This window comes from Delphinapterus leucas, chromosome 2, assembly GCF_059928025.1.
Source record: "Delphinapterus leucas isolate spDelLeu-1000000601 "Yukka" chromosome 2, BTC_Dleu_Yukka2, whole genome shotgun sequence".
NCBI classification, from domain to species: domain Eukaryota; kingdom Metazoa; phylum Chordata; class Mammalia; order Artiodactyla; family Monodontidae; genus Delphinapterus; species Delphinapterus leucas.
The window spans coordinates 16480946-16493504 of record NC_143130.1 but is presented as its reverse complement, the minus strand read 5'-3'; the positions used below and the strand labels follow the sequence as shown (position 1 = coordinate 16493504).

The 12559-nt window shown below is 36.9% G+C and overlaps 1 protein-coding gene across 3 annotated transcripts in view; it reads left to right on the top strand.

Annotated features, from left to right (window-relative positions):
• ITGB1 (integrin subunit beta 1) overlaps positions 1–12559 on the top strand; it is a 77151-nt gene that overhangs the window by 62716 nt on the left and 1876 nt on the right. For 2 of the 3 annotated variants that reach the window (XM_022580451.2, XM_022580449.3), the window contains exons 9-15: positions 38–127; positions 1386–1526; positions 1699–1898; positions 3382–3620; positions 3843–4065; positions 4727–4959; positions 6995–7161. In XM_022580451.2, coding sequence (XP_022436159.1) covers positions 38–127; positions 1386–1526; positions 1699–1898; positions 3382–3620; positions 3843–4065; positions 4727–4959; positions 6995–7161 — 1293 coding nt within the window. Of the gene's footprint in view, positions 1–37; positions 128–1385; positions 1527–1698; positions 1899–3381; positions 3621–3842; positions 4066–4726; positions 4960–6994; positions 7162–8103; positions 8291–12559 lie in introns of those variants that run through there. The other variant, XM_089906465.1, reaches the window with a different exon arrangement.

Here is a 12559-nt window from a genome sequence, read left to right as displayed (position 1 = left end):
TAGTACTTGCATTTTATGTTTTATCTTTTAATTGCAGGAACTGAAAAATTTGATCCCTAAGTCAGCAGTAGGAACATTATCTGCAAATTCTAGCAATGTAATCCAGTTGATCATCGATGCATACAATGTGAGTGCATTTTAAATAAGATCTGTTTTGGGCAACACCCTGTGGAGAATACTTTTCTCAAAAAAAGTAAAACTCCTTTCATACACAATTTAGCAAGCCCCAGAAGACAACATAAAACTTAAATTCTGCATCTGGAGGAAAAACTCATATTCTCTTACAAATACATAATTATCTGCAGAGCACAATGTAACAAAGGCATGTGGGGAAAATTTCTAAATTCTGTTTTAATGTTGTTAAGTAATAGGTCTCCTTGTTGAAACAACTTAGATTTATAGGATGACCTCAGTCTTCTTTTTCCACCCCTTCTTTTTATAGATTCATCTATTTTGATGAATTGTGCCAGAAAAGCTTTTTTTTTTTTTGCTAATTCTTCTCCTGACATATATTCAGGGTATATAGTTCTCTGTTTTCAGGAGGTACACACAGTCATATATGCATGTACCATAAAGTATATATGAATGTATTTACATATATTTGACTTACCATTTTTATAAGATTTTTTCCCCCCAGATTGGAAGGAAGTTGAAATTAAAGAGGAATGTTCTCCATCTTGAGCTTTAGTTCAGAGTACTTCAGTGATACTCATTCACCATTGGTCAGTAACTGTTGTAAGTGTTCTGGAGGCCTTTGTAATGTGTAACAGTAACCATCCTGTACTGTGTGCACCACCCCAGCCTTTTGATGGGTTGAATTTTAGATATTTTCTACCTCATGCTAGGGGTTCCCAGAATTTTTTGGAAAGACCCTACTCGAAGAGAGAGGTTTTTACAAAGATTTTCTAGATTCTGGTTGTTCCCTGTCTCTCCCATAGCTGTTTTGTTCTCTGTCTTTACAGCATATCTTAATGCTTTCCCCACTCCATCCATGCAGGAGTGTGACCAGGAGAGAGCTTGCTGCTGCAGCCTTCTCCGTTGGTCCTGAGCAATCTGCTGTTCTAAAAACGCAGTGCCTTGAATCCTCCCACTTCGGGTTTTCTTTTTTTGGGGGGTGAGGGCGCAGGGCTGCAACTGCGCCTGAGCAGATTTGTTCCCAGACAGTGTAGTAGATCATTTACTTTAGTCCCTAGTGAGCTGGAAGTTGGTAGGGTCAGAGGAGAGCTGTGTTGCCACTGGGGGAGGAAAGTGTTCTGAGTTCTTAAGACTCCTCATAATTAATATCAGCCCTCTGTGCTGTATCATCATTAAAATTTTAACTCAGTAATTAAACCATAATAGTAGCATTTGTTTGCCTTTCCTCTGTTTAATAGTCTTTCTTTTAGTCCTTGTCTTCAGAAGTCATTTTGGAAAACAGCAAATTACCAGAAGGAGTAACAATAAATTACAAGTCTTACTGCAAGAATGGAGTGAATGGAACAGGGGAAAATGGGAGAAAATGCTCTAATATTTCCATTGGGGATGAGGTATGTTACATAAACGTTTTCTGAAGAAAAGAAAAAACTGCTTGTTTACAGGCAATGTAGTTTATAATTTGAGAAACAGTTAAAGAAATATAATTTGGAGTGGCTTTTTGCAATTTTTTTTAGTAGATTTAAATTGCTTAGTTGTTAACTTATCTTCTTGTTTTCCCTTAAGGTTCAGTTTGAAATCAGCGTAACTTCAAATAAATGTCCAAATAAGAATTCTGAAACCATTAAAATTAAGCCTCTGGGCTTCACTGAAGAAGTAGAGATTATTCTTCAGTTCATCTGTGAATGTGAATGCCAGAGTGAAGGCATCCCTGGCAGTCCCAAGTGCCATGATGGCAATGGGACCTTTGAGTGTGGAGCCTGCAGGTGAGCTGGGGCTGTGGAGAGTGATGGGGTGCGGGGGGACTGCGGCTGGGACGGCTGCAGGGGCAGGCTCTGTTTGGGCGTCCAGAGAGATTCTGTCTGTTGGAGCAAATAAATGATTGTTCCAGCCACTGTTGCTCACCACAGGATCAATTTGATGATCTTGTGTGTGCTATTTATGGAAAGCTCTTCCCTGCCTTTTTTTTTTTCTTAGGCAGACTGTCCTTTACTGTAAAATAGAAGCTTTTATAGCCATCCAAGATGTATATTTAACAAATGGTTAAGGTAGCATTTGGGTTTTCCTCTCATTATAGCCGTCTGAATTCTCTGGAGCTAAATAAGCTTATATAAAATAATAGTGATTGTATCTGGGAAATGGAATTAGGAAGCAATAAAGGATGTTCACCGTGTATTACATGTACTTCTGAATCGCTGGAATAGTTTTTAAAAAACCAATATACTTTGTAAAATTGAAAAGAAAACAGTATTTTCAGAACATAGAATCTCCTACTAACAAAACTATAGTCAGATTATTTTAAATTTTATTCTCATACTGTGATTACTTTTTAATTAAAAATTAAAATTGAATGTACTCTGAATAATCTTTCTCCTTAAAAGAATAGGAGGAGGGAAGAATATTTTGATGCAGATGTCAGCCCCAAATGACTATGCTTTGAAGGGTTTTTAATCATGAGAAAAATAGATGGCTGTATTTTGCCATCAGTTATTAGCTTTCTCTTCTAAATAACAATTAAAATGTTACATTTAAAAATTTTCCATGTCATACATATCCTGACTGAATTGTGTAGATCCATTTTTAGTAAAATATTACTTAACTGAAAGATCATCTTGAAAATGCTTTGCCTTCCTACTTTTTGTGTATTTACCAGATACAGAGCTAGTGTCTTCATTGTCTGAACACTAGGTGTTCTAAAAATAAGCAGTGTGGCTGAAAAGTCTGGATCCATAGGATAGATTTATTTTTAAACAGTACGTTAGTTATATTTTCAAATGATAGGCTCAGTATGTTTTTCTTCAACTTCCATGCACCTTTTGGGGTGTGTTTATTGTACTTTTTTGGATTAACAATTGGACGATTGCTTCACCTATAATAGCAAATGTAATAAATTGCATGTCATTGGAAGACATAGCACTTTTAAAAATAAGTTTATCCTGTGTTTCTAAATGTCTTGTTCACCTGTTCATTGCTAGATTGTATTTTCATCTTGATGAAAATGGTTACTTTCCTGAAGAGGGCTTCTTTTCCTAGGCCCCTGTGGAGATTCCATATGGATTTGAATGGCTCTGTGTGTGTGCATATGTACACTTTTGTGCACGTCTGTGACGTGTGGCATGACATGTAATAAAATTGTAGTTTGAAGATAATGTTCATAGTCTTACTTCCTCTCCCAGTCTTTCTCACAGCATGATTTGTTACTTTCACTTATTTTTATTTTATGTGATTGAAATTTTGGACTCTGTTTAGGTGCAACGAGGGACGTGTTGGGAGACATTGTGAATGTAGCACAGATGAGGTGAACAGTGAAGATATGGACGCTTACTGCAGGAAAGAGAACAGTTCAGAGATATGTAGCAACAATGGAGAATGTGTCTGTGGACAGTGTGTGTGTCGGAAGAGGGATAATACAAACGAAATTTATTCTGGCAAATTCTGCGAGTGTGATAATTTCAACTGTGATAGATCCAATGGCTTAATTTGTGGAGGTGAGAAGGGGTCTGAAAATGGTTATAAAATGTGGTCCTATCTAATACAATAAAAAATCCTGAGAGTTTGCTTAGTGAATAAATAGAAAAAGGGCAGCATTGAGGGTCACTCCATCCCACAGACAGCCTTTCTTACATGTTATTGCTTGTTTTCACTTTTCGGTCAACGCTCTGATGTTACATTTTTACCATTGTTATGAGAAATGATATTTTTTATTGCAGGAAATGGTGTCTGCAAGTGTCGTGTGTGTGAATGCAACCCTAACTACACTGGCAGTGCCTGTGACTGTTCTCTGGACACTACCTCCTGCACGGCTGTGAATGGGCAGATCTGCAATGGCCGGGGCGTCTGTGAGTGTGGCGCCTGTAAGTGTACAGATCCCAAGTTCCAAGGGCCGACCTGTGAGATGTGCCAGACGTGCCTTGGAGTCTGTGCCGAGCATAAGTGAGTATTTCCGAATTGCTTGAAATGGGTGATAACTCGCTGTTGGCCTCTGTATCAGCACACAATACAGAGAACAGCGCTAACATCAGGTTACGCTGTAAATACACTGTCACATTGAAGCCCAGTTTTTAAATCTTAAAAATTCTTTCCCAGTAGCTGGTGTTTGTCACATGATATTGAAATGTGTCTTACGAGAGTGATGGTACAATTATTTCAATCCGAGTTTGCTATGTAAGTGAATCCATGTGGTAACCTTTGTTAAATTAGCATCACGAGTTGTTTAATTAGCTATCTTTTGACTAAACTAAATAAAACTGAGTTTTGTCCCTTGAAGAAAGAACTACTATTGTACCAGCAACACATTTCAAAAGTTATTTTGGCTTTAAATTGTGTATTAAATATCTGATAGGGCTAGTTTTATTTTCCTACTCTTCTTTCTTTTGGAGGATTTTAGTTTGAGCTGTAATAAATCTATAATATCACTTGGGAAACTAGCATCTTTATGTTTAGTTTCCCCATCTAGAAATACGTTTCTTCATCTATTTATATCTTCTTCTATTGCTCTTGGCTTAATTTGGTTAAATTTTGAGTCTAGCACACAAAATCATCTTGAAGCAAATATTATTTTAAATAATAAATGTAATCATTTGCATTTTTACAGGGAATGTGTTCAGTGCCGAGCCTTCAACAAAGGAGAAAAGAAAGACACGTGTGCTCAGGAATGTTCACATTTCAACATTACCAAGGTTGAAAATCGGGACAGGTTGCCCCAGCCAGGCCAGGTGGATCCCCTGTCCCATTGTAAGGAGAAGGACGTTGACGATTGCTGGTTCTACTTCACATATTCAGTGAATGGGAACAATGAGGCCACTGTTCATGTTGTAGAGACTCCAGGTAGAAATCTGATCATTTCAAAATTCTTCGCATTTTCTTTTATGCCTTTTTACTGCTTAGGGCTATTGGTAGTTTCCCTAATATCTAGGAACAACTCCAGCTGGACTATTATATGTCCAAGTTGGGACACTTTTAATCTGTCAAAGCTTAAACTAGTATTTAATTAATAAATAAGGGAAAGAGAAAGCGGGTTTTGAGTTTTGTGAATGGAGAGTCCGAGGAGTAAATGCAGTAGCCCACACAGAGCCCTCAGCACGGCGCCTGGCAGTAGGCTCTCGGTAAGAGCACCATCATCATTATTAATGATATTTAAATATGAGTTGATTTTAGGCTTGGACACTGGGAAAGATAATTTGTTAAAGGATGTTATACAGCATGAATTTGTTCAGCTTCTCAAAAGATGAAACATTTTTATCTTGGTTTTTCTGGGTGCTTTTAATATACTTTGGAATTTTCTACATTTGTGGTCAGATTTTTATGGGAATGTAAGTTTTAATTTCTCCCAGATAAATATTAGGAATGGATTTTGGAGGCGTATATTTAACTTCAGAAGAAACAGCCAAACTGTTTTTTTAAAGTCTCTATTGTTTTGCATATGTATTTTTCAAATGTTGTCTCAGTCTGTGCCTCCTTGTCTTCATTTTCTTGAGTGTTTTTTGAAGATCAGAAGCTTAAATTTTGATGAAATACGATTTACCAGGTTTTTCTTTTATAGATCTTGCTCTTTACTATTATGTCTTAGAACTCTTTGCCTAATTCAAGTTCATAAGGATTTTTCTCCTGTGTTTTCTTCTAAAAGTTTTATAGTTCTGGTTTTCCATTTAGGTCCGTAACCCACTGTGAGCTGATCTTAGTATATAGAGTGGGGTCCAGTTTTTTATATGTAGATTTCCAGTCGTTCTTGCACCATTCGTTGAAAAGGTTGACCTTTCTCCACCTTGGTTGAAAATGAGATGACCTTATATATGCGGGCCTGTTTCTGACTCTTGATTGTTTTCCGTTAATCCAGGCATCTGTCCTTTAGCCAATACCACACTGTCTCAGTTAGTGTTGCTTCATAGCTAGTTGTGAAATCTGGTAATACAAGTTGTTCAACTTTGTTCTTTTCTGAAAGTGCTTTTGAAACACTTTCCTAGTTCTCCTACTTCTTTGTAAATTTTAGAATAAACTTGCTTGATAGCTACACGTCCTGCCAGGATTTTGATTGGGATAGCATTGAGTTTATAGATCAAATTGGGGGAGGGACTTCCCTGGTGGTGCAGTGGTTAAGAATCCGCCTGCCAGTGCAGGGGACATGGGTTTGAGCCCTGGTCCAGGAAGACCCCACATGCTGCAGAGTGACTAAGCCCGTGCGCCACAACTACTGAGCCTGCGCTCTAGAGCCCTCGTGCCACAACTACTGAGCCTGCGTGCCTCGAGCCCATGCTCCACAACAAGAGAAGCCAGTGCAGTGAGAAGCCTGTGCACTGCAACGAAGAGTAGCCCCTGCCCGCCGCAACTAGAGAAAGCCCATGCGCAGCAACGAAGACCCAATGCAGCCAAAAATAAAAATAAATTAATTATTAAAAAAAAAAATTGGGGGAGAATTGACATTTTAACAATGTTGAGTCTTCTAATCCATGAACATGGAATCTCTCTCCATTTATTCAGGTCTTTTTTCCATCAGTGTTTAATAATTTTTAGCATGTAAATCTTGCACATATTTTCTTAGATTTATACATAGGTATATCATGATTTTTGGTGCTATTGTAGAAAATACCATTTTCTAAATTTCAATTTCCAAATTGTAGAAGTCAATTTCTATATAATACATAGAAATACATGACTTTATTGATCATGTACGCTGGGGTCTTGTAAACCCATCTGTTACTTCTAGTATCTTTTTTATAGATTCTTTGGGATAGTGTACATTCACTTACCTTGGGATTTTAATTCCTCTGTGTTTTTTTATGAGACTGCCCAGCTCTTTGTAATTTTGGCTGTACCTTCACATTCTAGTCCCTTATGTGCTCATCCTTTGCTTCTTACTTTACAGAGTGCCCCACTGGTCCAGACATTATCCCAATTGTAGCAGGTGTGGTTGCTGGAATTGTTCTTATTGGCCTTGCATTGCTGCTGATTTGGAAGCTTTTAATGATCATTCATGACAGAAGGGAATTTGCCAAATTTGAAAAGGAAAAAATGAATGCCAAATGGGACACGGTAAGTTGGAAATCATGTAAAAAAGGAGGGTGATTCATGAAGCAAATGTAACACTTCTAAGACTTATTAGCTCTAAAGCTGATAATTAAAGTCCTTTAAATATTTTATTCCCCCCAAAATTTATTATTCAGAAAACTTGCATTTAGTGAAAAATAGAAAACATCTTAAGTATATCCTATTAAAACAAAACAATTATAAGAATGTTTCTTCTGGTTACTGTGGTCATTGTTTTTATTTCCTTAGTAATTTTAATCTTAAATCTGCTCTTCTGCCTTTTTTTTCTCATGTAAAATAGAATCCTAAGTAATAGCAAGCTATTCAGTAGAAAGCTTTTTCTGTTTTTCTTTTCCCCCAACAAAGAAACCTAAGTAGAACGCAGCCAGACTCAAAAGGCTACATATGTATGACTCCACTTATATGACAGTCTGGAAAAGGTAAAACCCTAGAGGCAGGAATGAGATCCAGTGGTTTGCAGGGGCTGGAGCTGGGGGAAGGGGCCCGAGGGATCGTGGGATGATCTTCATTGTGGGTGTGTTTATACATTTGAGAATTCATGGAACTGTGTACTTAAAAAGGGTATTTTTATTCTCTGCGATTTTACAACTTAATAAACCTGGCTTTATAAAAATTTAGAAGCTGCAAGTGATGAAAGTTGACGCCAGCAGTTAGTGCTTTGAAGCGTGAGGTGGGAGGCCGAGGTGGCCAAACGTTGGCCTTCGTGTATTCATCTTTTGATACAAGAAAGCAGTGACAATTCTTCAGTATTGTTAAATTGTAAATGAATTTTAGTCATTTGCATTTTACTACAATTTGCTTGGGTTTTTAAAAAAAATTAATTTTGGAAGTGTAAAAATAGTAAAAATTCTCTTTTATAGTGTTTAAACACTATACATGTCAGCTTTTTTCTGATGAAGTCATTAGAAACTATTTCTTTTACTTCAGCAAGAAAATCCGATTTACAAGAGTCCTATTAATAATTTCAAGAATCCAAACTATGGACGTAAAGCTGGTCTCTAAGTTGCCGTTCGTATTTTCTTTCATTTTCTGTCTTTGCACGTGAAATTTATCCTTTCTACTGCACTGTGTGCGCTTTATCACTGTTGCTGCCTTTTTTTTAAGTCTGGCTTTATTTATATGGCTATACTATGGCTTTTCTTTTTGTGTGTTAATACAGTTAGTGTTTAGAGGGGCTTTGGATTAAGCTTTATGGTATAGAAGCAGCAGCTGTGTTGTAGTGAAAAGAGAATGTGCTCTGTGATCAGAGAGACCTGGGTTGAGTCCCAGCTCTTCCACTTAGTAAGTAGAATGGCATTGGGTCACCTCCCAGAGCTTTAACATGGAGTCAGTAGTGATATTGTTTGGTGTGGTTGTTCTTGGCTAATGACTGTAGTGTATGATAGCAGCCTGTCAGTTATAATCCTTACTAGAGTCCTTTGCTTTAGGTAGTATTATTATCCTTATAATAATATAACAAATTATTATATGTAAGTTTTAGGGTGAAACAATGAAAAGTGAACATGAAAACTAAAGTTCAAAATAGAATAAATGTAACCTGGTATAACATTTGTATAATATATAACTATAGTGTCATTGTTATTGATTCTAGAAATACTTTGAAAATCTTTAGTTCTTGACTGTAACTTAAAATTCCTTTAAAAATCAGAACCTTTTATTTATATATATTTCTTCTTCTTAGTTACTGAATAATTCTAATACTCAAAGCTAACACTGAACTCTTTTTGAAAGGTAACAAAGACTTTAAAGAGAAAAATCCTATTATAGTTTTAAATAAAAACTTAGTTGAAAATTTCATAGTGGTAATAAAGCTTGGTTAACGTATTCTCTAAGCTAGGGTAAGTTACTTTGGTGAGTATATGCTTTACCTGGATGACAAATTTATCATTTTCATTTTCTCTTTTAGCAGTAGTGGACAGGCTTCTTCCTTGTAACTGAGTTTTCATGAAGTGCTTCTAGCATGTTTTAATATAATTATGTAAGCCCCTAAAACTCTCCGATAAAAAGATTGTGATTAGAACCAATTCTCCTGACTGGTGATCCAGAACTCTTCTTTCCTTTCCTAACTACTTTTTTTTTTTTTTTTTTTTTTCTTTGCGGTACGCGGGCCCCTCACTGTTGTGGCCTCTCCCGTTGCGGAGCACAGGCTCCGGACGCGCAGGCTCAGCGGCCATGGCTCACGGGCCCAGCCGCTCTGCGGCATGTGGGATCTTCCCGGACCGGGGCACGAACCCGTGTCCCCTGCATCGGCAGGCGGACTCTCAACCACTGTGCCACCAGGGAAGCCCTCCTAACTACTTTTATTCTTATTTCACATATTGGAAAACTGAGGCACAGAAGGGTTCAGTAACTTGGCTAAGTTCACCGGGCTAGTTAGTGGAAGAGCTGAGATTCAAACCCAGGCCCCTGGGCTCCAGGATCCAGGTTCTTAACCACTACCTTATATTAGTAGCAATCATTGTCTGTCTTCGGGAGACGCTGTTAACCTGGTTAGGAAGAGGGAGATCACTCTTCACAAAAAATGACACTTTTTGGTATTTCTGGTTAACTTAATGGTGTTAGTGTTACTCTAGCACTACTGTGTTGGGCAGACATTGTAACTGGGAGATCACTTTGTTACCTAGAAACCAACACTGCAGATTTGCTTATTTACTCTGCTGAGAAGTGTGCTTATAAAGTAATAACAAGATCTTAAAGTACAGGAATGTTTAATATTTTTAAGAGATACAGGAAGTACCGATAACATTAGAAACCATTACTTGCAAGATTTTTCTTTTATTTCTAAGCAGATTTTAAGACTTTTGAAATGGCAAAGTTAAATTTGATGGCAGAAAATTATTGTCAGGTTCATATATGTGTAGTTTGGTAACGTTTTCCTGTTAGTGTGAGATTTGATGCATTCTTTTCTTTCTCGCTTAATGCTTTACAGAAAGTTAGTTTTAGAAGGAAACTGATTTGCTGGGATCCCTTTCCCTCCCTCCCTCCCTCCCTGTCAAAAACAATCAAATATTGACACTTTCGTGTGGTTACTTATATATATGAGAAAAGTTTCTGTATCTCCTATGGAAAGGTGAAATTTTCACCTTTGCTGTCTGTTAAATTGTGCTTTGAAGGAAGTTAATAATTAATAGTGAAACTTAATGTTTTCATTGTTAAGTCAGTTTTTGGCTACAGTATTACTTCTTCAGTCAAAATAAGCATTTTGAGCAATTCAAGATGCAAAAGTTTTGTAAAAATTTATTCATTAGTGAAATCCATGCAAATTAATGGCTACAGATTATTATGAGATGTTTTCTCAAGAAAAATTAAAGTAGAAATAAACAATAGAAATTAATGAATGAGCATTAAGAAATTAAAACAAATCATGGCTTATAAAGCACTTTTCCAATATGGGACCAAGGTTGCCAGTCAGTTAATTATATCATTAACATATTTCAAATAATAGGCACTCTGATTATTTCAGCACATAAGACTACTCATGTAGGTACATTAAAAAAATCAGATTATCAGCTTTGTAATTGTTAAAGCTGTTAAGCACATTAAATGTGGGCTGCTAATCCCCACGGCTGTGCACTGCATTTCTAACACACCACAGAATTGATGCTGTCACTACCATGTCCGCCCTTCCAGAGGGAGCACAGGAATGACATTTACTGAGATCAGAGGACGTCACTGCTGAACATAACCCTGCTCTCTTGATTTAAATAGGCTTTGCTTTTTGCTGGGATGGGGAGGGGTTGCACTCTGAACATGGGAACTAATCTGCATTATTTTAGCTTACCTTCGTTTAAGGTGATGCCCAATGCAGGTAATTTAATTTTACCTCTAACCTTGCATGTTAAAATTTTGTTTGGATGGACTTTGAAATAATAAGTATAAATGTTTGTGTATATGAAAAGGCAAACTTTTCTCCAAAGGTAAGTTCTGCCGTGTAAATCGTACTTTGGATTCATCTATAACTTAGGTGTTTTTTTCTTTCGTTTTTTGTTGTTGTTGTTCTCCATTTTTTGTTGTTGTTGTTACCTCCCTTATAAGTATTAAACATTAGGTTTATCTAATGCATTAGTTTAAAGAAACAATTAAATGGTAATTTATTTTCCTAGCATATTTGAAAGAATGGGCAGTCCTGGCTTCATATAATAGGAAGGTGGAAATAAAGAACGTAACTTACTTGTACTGATCACTCATTAGCAATGTAGTTGCCGGGATCCAGACTCCGGCCTCCATTATGAAATGTCTGCTACAATGTCTGTATAATCATATTTTAGCTCCAGTTGGGATGAGAGCTCAGAGTTTGATATCCTATGTGATTTTTTTATCATCCAGATTATATGATGTTTGTCTTTGAGGGATCCTGAGTTCCTCCATGTTTCAGAAATGACTGGTCAAATTGTGTTTTGTGGGGTGGGGCTAAGGCACTTTGTCACGATTCAGTCGGTATCCAGGCTCACTGCTAAGCTGAAGTCATAGTGGTTTATTTGGTGTCTCTCAAGACCCAGCCCTTATATGTTGCATTTTCCCTCAGTGATTTCCTGTCTGCAAGATAAATTCAGTCCTTTTAGCATGGCACACGGGGCCTTTCGTGATCTGGCACTGTCTTCTTTCTTGTCTCCTTTCCCTTCCCCACTCCTCAAAACATACACATGCACCCTTTAAAAACTTCTGAACTATGTATATTTCTACCTAACTGTGCCATTCTTTCCCCAACACCTTGACTGCATGTGTATGTGTGTCTGTATACCTCTCAGTGTTTTATCTACAGTCAGTTTCATTTTGACAATATCCCTGGTCTTCTCAGAGTCAATCCCTTTTTTCTTATACTGTTCCCTTTTTATGTACATAATTCTCTTTGTACTGTTTCAGAGTGCCTTAATTTATCTTCATGTTTGTCATCCACCAAACTGTACCCTCCTAGGAGGCAGAAATTGTGGCAATGAAAACTATATCCAAATAAAACCTGCAGTCAAGTGTGAATAAAATTTAAAAGCAAAAATTACTGTTTAGATGCCTTCTATATTTTTTGAAATCACCTCAAATGGTTCTATAGTAAGATAGAAAACTAAACAGCATTTCAAAATCTTAATTTTTGCCTAAAATTTAAATGTTTTAAGTTTTTCTTTAGTATTTGTTTCGTTTGTGCTGTTAGTTCCTGAGATAGGGATATCTGGCCATACTCCTCACCTGACTTTCAAGCAGGAGAAAGAATGCTGTAGCAGATATTTAAATGTATCACTTAGCACAAGAGAGTTTTTTAAGAAGATGATAGCATGGGGATGTATGTTATCTTCCTGTTTTAAAACATCAGTGTCAGTAAAGTTTTGGATATTGAAAAATCTCTTGTGTTTATGGCTTGGAGTCATTTACTGGGCTTGATTTCAGTACT